This window comes from Pelecanus crispus, chromosome 8 (genome assembly GCF_030463565.1).
Source record: "Pelecanus crispus isolate bPelCri1 chromosome 8, bPelCri1.pri, whole genome shotgun sequence".
Taxonomy (NCBI): Eukaryota; Metazoa; Chordata; class Aves; order Pelecaniformes; family Pelecanidae; genus Pelecanus; species Pelecanus crispus.
Genome location: NC_134650.1, coordinates 28,826,437 through 28,843,477, shown reverse-complemented (window position 1 = coordinate 28,843,477; position 17,041 = coordinate 28,826,437). Strand labels below are relative to the sequence as shown.

At 39.9% G+C, this 17,041-nt stretch overlaps 1 protein-coding gene across 1 annotated transcript in view; it reads left to right on the top strand.

Annotated features, from left to right (window-relative positions):
• The window catches only part of SLC6A2 (solute carrier family 6 member 2), a 71,291-nt gene that overhangs the window by 17,796 nt on the left and 36,454 nt on the right, over positions 1-17,041 (top strand). Inside the window, 2 exon segments of the mRNA XM_075714909.1 lie at positions 4,939-5,070; positions 8,871-9,108. Coding sequence (XP_075571024.1) covers positions 4,939-5,070; positions 8,871-9,108 — 370 coding nt within the window.

The following is a 17,041-nucleotide window of genomic DNA, read 5'->3' as shown; positions in this document are numbered from 1 at the left end:
GTACCATGCAAACCCTTATTGCTTTTAATCTCAGGTCAGTGAAGATCTACCCTTCCGCCCCTTCTTCCCAGGAGTCAGCAGCAGTGTGCCTCCTTCAGAGGTGCTCTCAGTGGCTGTGCAAGCCAGCTGGTAGCTAGTCTGCTGACGAGTCAGAACTAATGTTCATGTACTACGAAATGCCTGCCTTTCCGATTACCTAGTTTTTCTACCTGTGGTGATCTTGTACAATCTAATTTTCAAGATCTCTGCATCGGGGACTTCCTTTTTCATTCCCAAGAGCCTGCACAGATTAGCGTTTCCGCTCATTTTCCTCGTTGTCCCAGCAAACGTACCGCATTGTATCAACTGTTTGCTGATACTGTTTGAAGTACTAATTATTCTGTATGAAAAAAAAACAAGCAGTGTTGATTAGATACAGAGATTAGCTTCTATTTCAATTCACCAAATGGGAGATCTTTGTTTTTAGACTCTTTTCCTACACAAATACTGGGAACACTCCTATCTGAAAATATACTGCAGTATTTGCTCAAAGTTTGTTGTTTTAGCAGACATCCCAGCCAGTTAACATTTTGACTAGAATAACCATGGCAACAAACGCAGAAGGCTAAGGAGCACAAATAGTTCAAAGTTGTTTCAACTACCCCTGTCCTGGCCTGCTTCTTGCATGTGCATCAACAAATCCTTTTAGGATAACAGCAGCTGTTTAAATGATCTTTTTTCAGTCATTAGTAAATTAATGCTCCTTTCTTTCTGTTATTTAAAAGCAAGATGAGACCTCCCTGTAGGATTGAGAGGAGTATTTAGGGCTGTATTCCGCTTTGCTTCCCACCCCCCTAGGATGCTGTGAACGCTGAAGAACTGAGGGATCTTTAAAGCATGGATTCTGTTATACCAAAATTAAGAAGTTGTTTTGGCACTGAACACAGGAATGCAAAGCCTGTCTTGTATTTTGTCCTCCATTAATTAAATGTTATAGTTTTTTTTAAAAACTTCTAAGTTTCCACTTGAAGTTTCACACAGATGGTTCTTGTAGAAGCTGAGGGTTTGACCTAATCTAGTTTTGCGTAAGCCACAAGGCTGTCTTAACTGCATGTATACACTGGTGCCCTGAGGCATGTATATGGATCTCATGAAATCTGTTAACAGAGAGACGTAGGCATTCGCAACAGTCTAAGGCCAACCTGTGGCTTTTGAGCTGCACGTGACCCAGTAGCAAGTCGAGTATGGCTCTTATGCCAGGGCTGTATTACAGATGTTAATTGCTTCAGATTTTTAGCTGTAAAGGGAAATTAGGAACCATTAGGGATTGCTGAGACCAGTATTGCCTTGTGGGATGCAGCTGTGAGCTCAGCCCCATCCCATTGCACAGTGGGGGAGTGGAATCCCCTCGAGTGCTATTAGTATGTTACTGCCAATGGAGCAATCCCACAGATTGCATTCCCTCAGCTCTCTGAGGTAGGTAGATCTTGGCAAGCTAGGCTGAAGTGTTAGCCAAACTGTGCGCTCCCTAAGAGTTCAGCTGTCTGGGCTATACAAAATCTGACTGGCCCCTTGGATTCACGCAATTCAAGCACAGCAGTTTCTGTGGCCAGTGGCACAGGCAGGAGTGGCACAGCTGGCATCATGTTGCTCTTCCTAACACATTCTGACTTCATAGACCAGGTAGGCATTACCAGCGAGGCTGCTCCTTCAGAGAAGTCTGATATGATGCTCAAATTCACACGAGTGGACCTAAAGCAAGAGGCCCACCTGGATGCTGGTTTGCCTCCTCCCTGGCCCACAGGATGTTAGAATCCCACACACGCAGGATGGTATGAAGTCTCCTTCCAAACAACGCCTCTTGTTCATAAGATACTGTGCACAAACCAGTCCTATGATGGAGCCCCCACGCAATCTCAGAGTGAGGTTGATCATATATCACACATATGCTGTTTATAAGCATTTGCACACCATTCTAGCTTGCAGCAATTTGAATGATACTTTGACCATCATTTATTTTCTGCTCAAGTGCCCATGATCTCAAAAGGGTTCAGTGAACACCATGAAGTTTGAATCTGGATATTGGCTAGGAAGAGAAGAGCAAATGTCAAGATATTTACAAAACACCTGACTTTTTAGTATTTTTTACCTAATCAGAAGCTGCTACAAAAGAACTTCCCAGAAGTCTCCAAAACATTAAGTCAACTTGATGTGACTAAGCACCCTTACTTTGATAACTATCTCAATTTCAAAATACTTCAATCATTTAGTTACCTGAAAAGTAACCCAGCTATGAAACCCTGCCACACTGTGTAACTGCTCTTTGCTGAAAATTACACCACACCTTATTAATCCCTTGCGGGGGCAGGATGGGGGAAGAAAAAAAAGAAAGAAACCTCCTTTAACTAAAGCCTGGAATGACTCGCAGCCAAACAGATGACGCTTAAGCAAGTATGCCTAAGTACAGTACACTTCACAGTTCATCATGTTATTAGTCATACTTCGAAAATACGTATTTTAAACTAGCATTTAATATGTATGTCCACTACACATCTCCAGGATTAATTTTCTCAGACACAAATCTCCCTATTCAACTTGTGGCATCATGTTTTCCACAGTGTCTTGACATTAAAGTTAATCAAACAGCACTCTGCGCAAACTGCACAGCTCCCGAATACAAGCCAGGTTTGTGAGTCAGCTCCACACACTGTAATATTATTGAAGCAAGACAAGTATGGCACTTCAAAGGCTGTCACTTACAAGAGATCTGACAGTAAAAACACCTAAAATAATTTTTCTAGATGCTAGATATAGTGAAAGCAATATGTAGTAGCCCAGATTGATTTAGCTGAGCATATTTCAACATTGAACAGAGCTCAGAACTGCAGGGTATCAAGTATTTGCTGAACACAAATATTTTTTTCCTTACAATATTCAAATATATGACAGTTCAACATGACGATCATAGAAAGCAGCTTATGAACAACACTGAAATATTATTAAAACATGTATCACTGGTACTGTAGTAGCTTATGTGAATGCAGGTTGCATTCACACTACACCCCATATAAACATCATGAATAAGAAGATTTTTTCCCCCAAAGTGATACAACCAATATATTTCAGCTTTTAGGATACATTCTCAAAGCTTTAAGCTATTCTTTATTTCTGTTGATACACCTTGTCTCTCTGTTTCATTGCAAGATTTCAACTTTCAAATGCCTAAACCTACAACTGAATGCTCAATACATTGCCCTTACCATTATGTTACAGCACGTTACTTTTAGAAGTAGATTTGTGGTATGACTAAGAGAACAGAGTTTGGTTTTCCATTCTTATTCTCCAGTATATACTCAAAATTCCCTCTCTGAACAATCATGCTAGGCAGCTCAGACTAGTAATATCTGTGGAAAGCGAACATGAAAAGTAAAGGAGCAACAACTATTCAGACTTTTAAAAGCACAACATTACTTTCAGAAGTACTTTTTAAGCACACAGGTCACTCTGCTTACTGGCATGTTTTAGATAGCTACACATGCTTTTATAGACTACACATACCTTCTGTAAGTTTATATATTTAGAAGCAGTGCAAACTTACTTCCTTCTGCAAGGGAAGTTTTCAAATTACTAAACCAGTACAGCAGATTTTAAAGGTTTGCAAAAGTTCTTACTACTGGCTATTGGGAGAAACAGACAGCTGCTGCTGGTTTTCTTTTTTCTTTTGCTGAACAATTTAACCATGATCTTCACAATCTAGTTCCTTTTTAATAGGCAACTCCTAAGGAGAGCAGTCATTCAGAATATGTAGTCACTCTGCCAGCTCCTTATTTATCAAAACAATCTAATCATTCTTTTATACAAATTTTACATAAATTGAACTGTTCTGGACCAACTAAACTATGCAGTAAAATAGAAACAACACTTTACAGGTACCACAAAGCAGAGGACTGACAGAGCATCCAGTTATTAAACATGGCACAAACTATAATTGGTTTATAGTATCATATGTAGCCATGCATTGGGGGAGTCTTCTTTCTGTGTTGTGGATCATATAAAATAGCTAAGACATTTAGATAGTTTCTACATTAGATGATCCCTTTGTATTTCAGTTGGAAATATTTTTTATGATAGTAGCGCTAACACATCAGCATTTTTCCAGAGGTGAGTTTCTGTGGTATGAACTCACGGGAAAATCCTCAGTCAAGTAAAGTTACGTATTCCAGGAAGGTGCAAGCAGCCTCAGCGCTGTCCTGCTGGAATATAAAGACGCTGTATGTGGGCCCAGCAGTGAAACCAGACCAATCCTAGTACATGCTCCACATTAATGGCGATCAGTATCGCTAGGTTGGAGAAGGGTGTGTTGTCTGACACATTTCATAAGAATAAGGGAATTTATTTACAGCAAAAACCAAAATACGCCATGGAAGCCCAAATTCCGCATGACTGACCAACAGTGATTCATTTTCAAGCCAGAGGTTCCTGCAGACACCTTACACAATATGATTTAAACTGCACTTACAGGAACTTGCACGACTTTTTTTTTCTTCTGTTGCTGGCCTCCATGCTCCCTTTTGAACATACTACACTAAAAAAAAAATTAACAAAATTTTTCATAGTCCCTTTCCTTTTTAGCTCTGCAAGCGTGTGTGGCATCATTTTTTTTTCAGTTCGGGATTAATTTTCAGGGATACATTTTTTTCCCTTTGAAGCCAAAAAGCAGAGGAGGAACATTAGGGGGAAATAGGAGCCATTCTCTACAGCTTTTTTTCAGGGGTTCTGTCTCTGAGACCTTAAAAAAAAATACAGGAAAGGGACAAAAGAACATGGGTTCTTCCTTCCTGGTATTTCCTTTCTACTTCCCAGAGGCAGTGGCTTTGTCTTTACCAGTAAAAGCAAGCAATAGAGAAAGCAAAATGTAACCAAAACTTAGACTACAATGTCTAATTATTCTCTTTCCAGGTGCTTTTCTTATTCCCTATATCCTCTTCCTAATCATTGCTGGAATGCCCCTGTTCTATATGGAATTAGCACTGGGACAGTATAACCGAGAAGGGGCTGCCACTGTGTGGAAAATCTGTCCAGTTTTCAAAGGTAAGTGTCCCTCTGCTCACTTAAATAGCATCACTTAAATAGCTCCATGAGGGTGCCACACACTTGTGATCACAAAGTAAAGGTCTCTCATCTTTCCACAGACAGCATGATATTTGCTGACCTTTCCCCAACCCTTGAAGTCAGAAGCCTTTTTGTTATCACAGGTGGAGCACAAAATGGTAAAAGCCACAGAAATCATCTTCAGGGTTATTGCTGAGGAGCGCAGCAGAGAGCAATGAGCACGGGCAGTTCAGCCCCATCCTCCCTTTCTCCTGCATATTGAGAGTGGGGAGAACTGGCTATCTCTAGGTGGAGGGAGAGGCTGGCAATGCAAATATTTAGAAATACCAAATCCCATCCAGGTCAGTTCAGCCCTGTCTCCCCCAGTGACTTAACAGACCCACTGACTCCATTCAGTTCATTGTGTGGAGCTTTCTCTGCAAAAGTCAGCATACCACAGTGGCCAGAACACTAAAAGGGAGTTGTGAAGACTGTAGTTCAACCACTAGATTTGTAACATCACGAGTTATCTGTGGCTCTGTACCTCGGTTTTCCTGCCTGTGAAATTGGAGCAATGATTCTGATAGACTTTGTAAAGTGGTTTTCAAACGTAGCAATGAAAAGCGCTTATTACAATCTGATCATTATTATTACTATTGAGTGTTTTCCACTAGGGTTAACTCTCCAGTGTCACTGAATAACAGGCTGTGGAGCGTTCTCTTGTGCACTGAGTTGCAATCATTCCGCAAGGAAGAAATAGCCGGGGTTAGGTATTTGGATACTGATCAGGGTGTTTGGCATTGATCAGGGATAAAGGGATTTCCCCGGGTGAAAGAAGCCATGTGCTTTCTGTACATGAAACAAGTATTTCTTAAGGAGCCCCAAGAATTTTCTTAAGCATTGCTTACCAGCAAAAATTACAAGTTCCTTTATATCTATACCAGATTATATCTAAAAATCTTCTGTAAAAGTCCTTCCAACACAGAGCTATCTGAAATGAAACCACTCAAGCTCAGCTGATCTTAGAAGCTTAAAATTCAGATCATGTTCATCCCATGACTGACAAAAGCTGAGGAGCTTAACAATAGCAATCCAAACTTGGCGGATCCAGTGCTTGGATATAGGTTACACTGAGTAAATGTTAGTTGTCTTTCTCAAAATACAGCTTGCCTCTTAAAGGAGGCTAGTGCCACAGAATAGGAAAACTACAGGGTTTTTTCTTATCAATCAAACCCAAAACTCACAGCAAAATTAGAGATACAATAAAAAATAAATAAGCAAGCTAATAAAATATGTGCCCCAAAATTTTAAAATTAATTCATATAGATTTACCTAGCTCTTCTCCCATTCATGGGAGACAAAATTCATCCCAGCACCTGGGAACCTGAAGACCCTTGCTCAATCAAAATTCCTGCCAGTATCAGTTAATACCTTTGGATGGCAATGAGGATTTTGCAAACCTAACTGCAAATTTAGACCTTAAGGATCTCAAAGTGTTTGAGCCAAATACCACTGTGCTCAGAGGTACTCTATCTGTTGACTTCAGGACTGAAAAGACTGATGAGAAAGGAAAACAGAACTTACTTCGTGTATAGTCTTGTTGACATTCCAGCTGTGTTTTTAAGCTGACATTTTCAAGGTGGACTAAAGATACGTTACTGTTGATTTTTAAGTGTTCTTATTACTAGGATATAGAATAGCATAAGTTATTTGATTCTCAAAAAGTAATAAGCATTGAGTTGTATTTGCACCTCAGCACTAGTATAAACTCAGTACTTTTAAAGTTTTGACCAGTTCTTCTAGTAACATACAAACACATTTTACTGCTAATGCTCTTGAGTTGTTTCTGGGATAACTCAAATCTCTCACTCAAATGGAAAAGTACACTGTCTACACAAATTTGTGACAGCTTCTCTAAATGAAAAGCACTATAGTACTAATTTTAGCTATGAATATTATTGCTATGAACTCTAAGGACTCTACTTCTAATGAAATGCTTTCATAATGCATGCAATTAAAAATATACCCTGTAACCTTTGCAACACAGTCTGTTTTCATCTCTGCATTTTCCAGGGTCTATTTTAGACTATGGGTGGTGCAGCATTACTTTTAAGAAAAGTTAGACTTAGAAATAGGAGAGCAAATTAATTCCTGAACATTCTTATGATTTCAGAGGAGTGATATTTAAGATACATTTCAGCCAGTGTTTTTTAATCTTGATATTAAATATCTGTCATTGTCCTCCTGAATTGGAGGCATTTCAGGAACACTTTCTTTAAACAGAAATCATCCAATTTTAGTGCAACGTATATTATTTGCACTTAGTATTTTAACATTAATATTTAAGAATTATCCCCTTGGGTGATTCCCGCCCCCCCCACTCCATTCTATTGATAATAATGGATCACTAGAGTTTGAGTGTTCATGTACTGGATTCATTTAAGCACTGACGATTTGAAAATACAGTTTCATCTTTACTTTCACAATCTTTTCCCCAATGTTAGGGATGAGCATACTGGTCTATGTATTAAAAGCCTCCTGAAGAGCAAAGAGTAACTTTCATATACGCAGCAGTCTTTGAACTGCCTACTCCTTCAAGGTCAGCATCTGTTCCCTATGCAAATTTTAAACCAAGGATTAATACTCAAAGTGTGTGCTGCTACTTTGCTTTATTGAGAAATATGAAAGCCTAATAATCTCCAACTGCTAGGCCTCCAATGCCTGAAGAAAATGAGAAATAAAGGTTTACACTTAGGTGCTGTGACAGTACAGTGATGATAGTCATAAACCAGCTGTAGCTGTACCCATTATATGTAATACATACAACCTTGGGGGGTAGGATTCAGCGAACAGCGCCACACACAGAGGAGAGGAAGAATGATGTAAGGCAAGGTAAAGCAAGTTTCCTGAACAATTCTGGCAACAAACTTTTGTTCTGCTCTGACATTAGTACCAAAGCTTCCTCCCAAACCATTGGATAATACCCGCTTTCATGGAGAGAACATGCACTCTCTGGAGCTCTCTCACTAAAGGCACCCTCCAAGCACACTTCACAGTAGTATGCAAAAAGACAAACCAAATGTTCAAAGTCAAAAGAGAATGCTTACAGTGGGGATTCTGTAATCCTGGGGAGATAAGGAAATGGTTTGAAGGTCCACACACAGTTTAGCCCCAAGCTTGATATTCACCAGGATTTACTGGCATGACCAAGAACCACTTGAGCCCCTCACTGGAACAGCACAGACTGTTTCCTGCATGTTTTGGACCTAGTGACAAGCTGATGGAAGCCAATCTGGAGAGTAAAAATGGGAAAGAAATAGGCGAGGGATCGATATCTGTTCCAAACTAGCTCAGGGTGGGAGCGTGAGGCATAGCAAAACTTCACTTAAGTCTTGAGCTTTGCTTTTCCAAGAAAAATTGCCAAGGACTCTGACATCATGAAGATGAAACGAGTTTCACTCCTAACATGGGCTTGCAATCCTCTGCATTGGAAGCAAATCAACAACAGAGTTGTACAATAGCAAATTTTGACATTGCACTGCTTAATTTGTTTTTCTGGCAAACAACTTGATTTGCTAAAAACCAGTCATTTTCCAAAATCATTAACGTAATTTCTTGTTTTAAGGTCAGGCCAGTGACACTGTGTCCACATGTGTGTATGTGAATGTCAAAAATTCCTTTTATTGGTCTGAAGATCTAAAATGAATTTGCAACCATGTATGGCTGAGTTTAACTACAGTGTTTGCATGTACTATTGCATGTAAAATGCAATGGATAATCTAGTTTTCCTTTGTCTTTAGGTGTAGGCTATGCAGTGATACTCATAGCACTTTACGTGGGTTTCTACTACAACGTTATCATAGCTTGGTCTCTGTATTATCTATTTTCATCATTCACATTCGAGCTCCCCTGGACAAATTGCGACAACAGTTGGAACAGCCCAAACTGTACAGATCCCAAACTCTTCAATGCATCAGTGCTTGGCAATGGTACCAAATACTCGAAGTACAAGCTCACTCCTGCAGCTGAATTTTATGAGTAAGTGTGGACTTGACTGCTATTTATTCAAAATTCTATGTCTAAGAGTGTTTCCTCTGGAAGGTAAAATAGCTTAGCATCCAGCCTCTAAAATAAGCATAAGACTAAGGTTAAAATGCAGTTGCAACGGTGATCTGTATTCCTGTGTGATTAAGACTCTTGCCTCTGCAAGCTTTGGTTTTTCTGGTACAAATGCAATGCTTGCCACTGGGCGATGTGGAAATGGACAAGACACAAAGCTTCCCTGATGCTCCACTTTTATTTACACCAACTTTGCCAGGGCAAGGAAACACAGCAATATTCTGACACAGGCAACTGCATGCCAAACTGAGCTGACTTCAAGGCTTTAAAATAATCATTTGTTCAACAGACTTGGCCTGTTTCTCCACTTGCAAAATACCTCAGAGCAGGCCTCTGTTTGCTCAGCTGCTTCAATAGTTCAATGAAGTGAGACGAAGCACCAAGCAGGGAGGAGAGCGCCACAGTTGTAGAAAGATGGACTTTTTCTAATTCCTAAGCAAAAGAGCATTCTGCAATATGGGCCAAAACAGGCAAAGGCACACTCAAATCAAACACTTGGAATAAAAACCTAAAAGGTATATAAATTAACAACTGAACTATAAAATGAAGATATCAATCTGTGTATAAGTAATTGCAGTATGGACCTCCAGGGGAAAATGGGATTTGATTAGGATAAAGAAAGAAGGGTGGGCATCAGGCTAATTGAACCAGCTGTTGAATTAATCTGAATAATCAATTAATATTTCTGTGTTGAGAATGGAAGGATATCAGGGCACACACCTGCTGAGCAGCAAGTCCTACCCTGTAGAAACAAAAGGACACCGCAGTTACCATAAATAACATAGCGTGTGTTAACACCACACCTGGTTACAGTAGGGATCCTGAGGTCTGTGTTCATAGCTCTGAAACATTTGTGGCTGCTATTTCTCCTCTGAAGACAGCACAGTGAAAGAACAGTAGTGATACACAAACAGTTGGCAGAGGTTTGGGTAAACTAAGTGCAGTGCTTTGAAAACAGTAAGGGGGGTTGAGTACAAAGGAACTCACTACAATGGCAAGTAATGACAGCTAGGAAATCTACTGCCCTTACAAAGACAATACTCGATGTGTTCATAACTCAAATGGAAAGAGAGATCATTTATAGCAAAAGGCTATATATGCATGTAGTCAAAGAACCTGACTTTGAAGTGAACTGTAAGAAGTTATACATTCAGCATCTTCAAAGAACTGCATTATTACAGAACTTTCACATGAACAGCATTTAAAAAAAGGTTTTCTTTATAATTTTCTTGTGCTTAAGCCTTTGTAAAGCAAAATACAATTCCTATATTCTTGCTTTGCTCTTTTATGATTTAAAGTGTTTCTATGCATTTTCTGTTATCACATCATGCTTGGGATATGATTCTGAATTTGTAGTGGGTGAGGTAGTGGTAGAGTCTATTTACGATGTTTTGATTTAGTTCCACTGATCTGGGGAACAGCTCAATTTGTGATTCTCTCTGTGCACTAAAACTTGAAATATTAGGGTTCTTTCCTTACCATGAAATAGATTCAAGGTGCAGTTTTCAGAAGGTAAAAATAAAAGGGAATTTGACATTTCATTATGCTTTGATCTCTGAATTTTGGGGCAGTACTTAAGTTCCTAGGCCCGGTACTTACTAGAAATAAGATTATATTGCAAAAACGAGAAGAATAACCACTCAAGTAACACTATCTATAACATCTGCTTCCCCAGCTGTAAAAACAGGGAATCACAAGGGGCACTATGTTCACTTATCCAGTATTTGAATTACCTCATCAAGTCCAGCTGTAAAGCTCAGGTGTGGACCCAAACGTGGGCAAAACTTTAATGTATTCAGATCCAACCTAATAAAGACAGCCCAATTCAGAAAGCAGTGTTTCTTCTCTTATATCAAATAACCTAACTCATTCCCATGGTCTTTTTACAAAAGGGAGAGCTGAATCTTCTGATTGTAAAATTTCATATTATATGCAACAGGGTCAGGAAATAGAAGTGACGATGTAATGTTAAATTTGCATCAGTATAATGAGTTTACAAAAGGATGCACCATTTTTGGATGCAGTATATTGTTAAGTAATAGTTCAAGTAACTGTCTTGACTGGCTACACTCCCTCTGAAAACCCCTTCAAGTAAAGGCTGAATATTCCTTTGAGAATATTGGGTGTCCTTATACCTTACTGCACTTACACCTTACTGCTGGAATGACTGCTGAACTTGACTCATGGGTTTGTGTAGGAATCACACCTGATTCTTCCTGGTAGATTAGCCAAACAAATCTTTGCCAGAGGAGAACTACAGTTCCCAACAGAAGAGTTTGTATCAGGTCAGTCTATTCCTGACAGCCAGAAATCCTAAACTATCAACCGGATAGCTAATTGATCCTTCCTCAATAATACTGTGGATGGGTAAGAGTTTTTAAGTAACAGCATCATGAAGACAGTTGTTTCCAAATTCCATGATCATGTTTACTTTCTTAAGGTTTGTACTGCTATCCAGTGTTGCCAGATATTAGCAGTAACAGTAACAATTACTTTTTGGGCAATAGATTGAATATGGCAGATTTCAGATTTTGAGTTTTGATCAGTTATATAGAGAAACAAGGAAATAGAGAAGCTACTTTTATACCAGAGGAAAATCAAACTATGCTGCTCAAACTTCAGTGGGATACCTATGGAAGCGCAGCCTCTGCACTAACACAGGGTATGATAATTAGCATTATTAAAGCAAGGATTGAAAACAGCAATAGCACTGGTGCCCACTGTAAAAATGGCATAGAAAGGGAGTGATTTTGCCAGCAGAGGTTAAAATAAGTTCCATTATTCTCCTCAGTACTACCAAGGCATATGGGAGACCATCCAGTCTGGAGTACTTGGAGCCATGTTTTCAACCACAGTAACCAGCATAACAAGAACTTGCTGTTCTGTGTTACTGGGATGCACTGCAGCTTATGGAAAACTTGTTAAGGATGCTAAATGCCCAAGCACTTAAGTCTTCAGCCTCTAGACTACATGGGAAGTGGTACAGCTTGAACTTGGTTCTCTAGGTTGTACATTTACATCAAGAGCATATGCAAACTTTTGCCTTCTGGTGGGCAGGCTGAACTGGAAGCAGGGAGACCAGAAACACCAAACATCTACTTTGCAGTTGGAGAATGACTGAAAAGAGGTTCTTCCAAAACAGGCCACAGACAGAAGGCTGGTGTGGTTACCCTTAGGAGAAACACACACTTCTCTTTGGGACATGACTCCTTCACACAAAGCTGGCCTGACCATGAATTTAAAGTAGATTATTTTCTAAAACAATGCAGCTGCCAGAGCTGACTACCTCCACGCACAGGAATAAACTGTAGGAAGAGGGGGGAGTACTGTGATGTGGCAGTTCACGTAATGCTTGAAGAAAGGCACCTCTAAATTCAACCGAAATATGCTGATTCTCACCACTTACGTTGGCTGAGGAAAGGGAAAACTTGCTAAGAATCTAGGCCAAATCTTTCAGCTGTCCAGCTGTCCTCCCTCCAAGCCTCAGACTTGGAAAAAATAACTTCAAATTGCAATTTCCAAGCTAAGGCAGTGACAGGTGGACTTTGACAAACATATTTGGCTTTTGTTTTCAAGCCTTAAGAATTGGGCAATAATTCAGGTTGAAGTGGTCCCACACTTAGGCTTTCTAGAGTGTTTCATTTTACTAAGTCTGGTTTCAGTCATTCAGGCTTAATTCAGGCCAAAGTGCAAGACGTCAACAGGACAGTTGCTTACAACAGGAATCAGAGATGGTTAAAATCAATTATAAACTATTTGTACACTGCAAACTTAGCAAAGCAAGCACTCCAAAATCTGCGAACAACTGGTGCCCTTCTACTAGTAATAGTCAGTCATAAGAGAAATCCAGTTAGGAGTAAAATGTCAATTCCACATTTCTTTGGAGACGCACAATCCTTTAATTGCTTTCCTCCTCAGTGGTTTGGAATTAAACACACAAAATGCAAAGGACCTGCTATCCTTTCAACATATGTTAAAATAATTCAGTATAAATATTTTTTTTGGAAGAACACAAGTGCATCCCTGCAAAAAAAGTTCCCTATCTACTCCATATCACTCCTATTTAAATACTTTATCTGAATACAAGCATACTTTATATTTGTTCTCTTGATTCTTGTGTCTGGGAAAAGTTTCTTACCAGCTTGCTTTCATTTATGCTGACAATTAAAAAATACCAGTTTGGAGGAACAAAAGCACTTTCTTCTCACGAGGTACTGTGCCTGTAAAAAATCATGATCTGTTGTAGGAACAAATCCTGGCATTTTTTTTAAACAAAACAGGGAAATTGTCAACAAATGTATTGAGCTACAGCTATTTTCCTCTGGTAGTACTTTTTCTCAGGACTGTAATCCATTCTTTCTGTGTAAGAAATAAACCAAATTTTTACAGGGAAATTTTCATGCCAGATTCAGTAAAGGAAATTCACAGAATTCACAAGTCTGCCCAGATGTGAGTAACTGCAAAAAGCTACCTAAGAACAAGGAATAAAGACAGCATTTAGTCACGGCAGTCTACGTCTATCATGTTTATGAACATAAATTTATGAGGAGTATGTGAACCAAGAATATCCTGAAAAAACCATTAGACTATACAGCAGAGGTAACTTTTATAAACCATTAGGGTTGTGCTTTGGGGTACGAGTCTTCACAGGAAATACCACCACGGACCAAAGGGTCCACACAGTTCAGTGGCACGTCAAATGGAGTGATCAACACCATGTGCACCGAAGGAAGATGCAGGAACCTATCCTGATAAAACCATTGTGAAGCAACCTCTCCTGAAAGAGAGACAACATCACTTCAAAAGTAAGCATAAGCAAGTCTGCTTATAAATGCTTATAGAAACTGAATGAGGCAACAAGAACTAAAGAGAGTGGATAGCCCTATATTCTGCTAATCATATCTGGTAAGAAAAGACTCTAAGCTTATGCTAAACATCAGCAGTTCTCAATGATATACCACTTCCCTGGACAAAAAAACTCCACTCAATACATCTGAAGCTTCTTTGAGAGGTTTCTGCATGCCACATTCATACCCTATAAACTAATTGAGAGTTTGCAAGCTATGAGAAATTAAGAACCTCTCTAGACATCTAGACTTCCTTATCTTTTGCATCTTAATTGAAAGGAAAGTTGTCAGATGTTTCTGACAGGTTTGAAGTTGAGTAGCAGTCATCTGTTTACCTTCATAGAGATAACACAATCAAAGTCTAACAATAATTCTAGCCAGGTTCTGTACCTTCACCCCTAGAAAATCCCCTGAATGTAACAGAACTCCTCTGATTTCAGTGGGCTTAGAATCAGGTACATTATTAAATACTTTATGTGGGAAATTTATGGCCACATTGCTGAATTAGCAATAAGCAAGCTGCTTTAGAAATCAATTCTATATTAACTGCACGGGGATATTTAGGAAGTGTTTTGGGTGCATTGTTTACACATCCATAGTCTGAGACTAACACATTTGCATCCCTACACACTCTATTGTTACTTTTTGACGGTGTTGACTTTTTTGACTCAACTAAGTAACTCAATCTTCCTCTTTTTGACTTGGTGCACAAAACTTCTGGTACAAGTATTTACATGCATAAAAGAAAAACAGCTATTCCACAAATATTTACACGTGCAGCTTTGAAATTTACTTTTCATGTACGTTCACATCTTCACATTTGTTGACCATTTACTTACACAAAGAGAAAAGAATTAAATGCAAGTACAGTGGAAGTCAATCCATGTAAGTGTGTACACATGTTCTTAGGCTTTGGACAGCTTTATGGAAATGACTCCTAAACCACAACACGCCCTTATGTAGCAAGTCCAGAGGACTGGAAGAATGACCAACTTTGCCAATTTAAATTTGCCGGGGGGGGCGGTTTATGAGATATTGCAAATGTCAAGAGTTGCACATTATGCTGCACGCAATTGGCTTGCTTTAGTGCTAACTTGTAGGAGAAATTCCAGCTGCTTATGTTTACGTACAGAATCCTATGTAGTCTGGTAGTGGTACTGGGCTCTAGGCAATAATTACAGCAGCTGAGGTCAGTGCTGCAGCACCTCCTCTATATCACCTTGCATTTGAAATGCTGGCAAGCAGAAGCAGAGCCTTTCCCTGTGGAACATCTCCACCTGCACATACTGCTCAAAACAAATCCAATAAAGGTGTCGCACACACCTAAACACCCAGTTATTTGTATTCACCTGCTTCTCATCAAACGTTCTCTATGACACAGTACTGACATAGTATCACCACTAGTGTTTTATGTGTTGCTTCCTATAGCGGAAGTGTTTGCTCATCCAAAACTATCACATCTAAGCATTAATCCATGAAGAGGTTACAAACTTAACCTCACTGTGTAAAGGACCCAGCATTACAACAAATGTCAAACCATAAAGTGAGCATTCATTTGTTTAAATGTGTCAGCGGTCCTCAATTTGTGGTGCATGGGCCTATTCCAATGGTTGACTTTCTTCTGGCAACTGTGTGCTTCCATGCAGCTCTTCTGAAATTAGTAAGGCTTCGTGAAAGCTCAGCAGCTTCTTTGGAGAGGCTGGGGCTCTTCTTTCATGACCCTCCTGTCTAGGGCAGTGTGTGGCCCATTGAGAATGCTGACTGAAGCAGCATTCAACTTGCTGACTAAGGGCTGGGGCAGTTGGGAGCACATGTACTCTAACTGTTTTGCCATGTATCCTCAACTTTTTTCAGGAGTTCAGAATTCGTTAGATCTACGGAGGGGTGAAATTCAAGCGTTTCCATTCTATCTGCAAATCTCAATATAACGGGTTCAAAAGCAGATTTTGAAAATCTCTTTTTTTCAGAGTGCTTTGCAGACTCAAATATGCTGAAGTGTGGCACAAATAGCCAGGGAGGTCAGAATTATTAAGTTTAATGGGAGAATTAAGCTGGGTAAAGATTTCAGTGAGTTGAGAGAAACATTCTCAGTGAATGAAGAGTTTAGTCCTGGTGGCCACGTACAATTTCAGGATTATTGTGATTCAAAAACAAATACCGTTTCATTTAGTACCAATAATAAATATGCTAACAAGGGTGCCACTGGTAAATTATCTTTCTGTGTGTGTTTCCCAAAATGTAGCTTTAAGTGCATTACATAGCTCCATTCTCCAACACAAGAGGGAGCTGAAATATCTTGAGAAACAGAAAAACCCAGACAACAAAGGTGTTGGCAAAAGACAATGCAGTATCCAACAGAACTGGAGTGACTACCTCCAGCTGAACACAAGCTGGCTGCTGCAGAGCCCCTGGCACGCCTCCGAAGCCTGCCCAGCACTCCAGGGTGGGGGAGAGGTATGTTGTGCATATGTAGCACTGCACGTCAGATGGCTTGGCACCTCTCCTATGTTCCTGACTGTAGGAGAGCACTCTCTTAGAGCCAGGCTATCCTTCTGCATTGCAGTGATGCTACACCCAGAGCTCTTTACAAAGCAACCCAGAGGCACCCAAGCAGCTCAGACAACAGCTGTATGGATGGCAGAGCTGGGTCTGAGCCAGGCTAACCCTGTTGCACTTTGCTGACTTCATGTGGAGCCACTCTGCTATCTCTGTGCTGCACCCCTAGCCACAGAATTGCAGTGAGGAGACACTGGTGTTCAGTCTGCATGGAGTCAACTCAAGTCTGCAAGGTTTGCACCACAAGCTCTGCCCCACACAGCTGTGGATACGCACCTTGTAGACACAAAGTGCTGTGGGAACAGTACAGCTGAATTTAAGCAGTGCTGTACCCGAAGTCAAAATACCTGGAGCCTGGCAAACTCTGTGTAAAAAGAACCCCAACCACAGCTGCTTAAAGCAGATAACCTAACCTTCCATGGATAAAAGAACCAACTGTATTTTATACT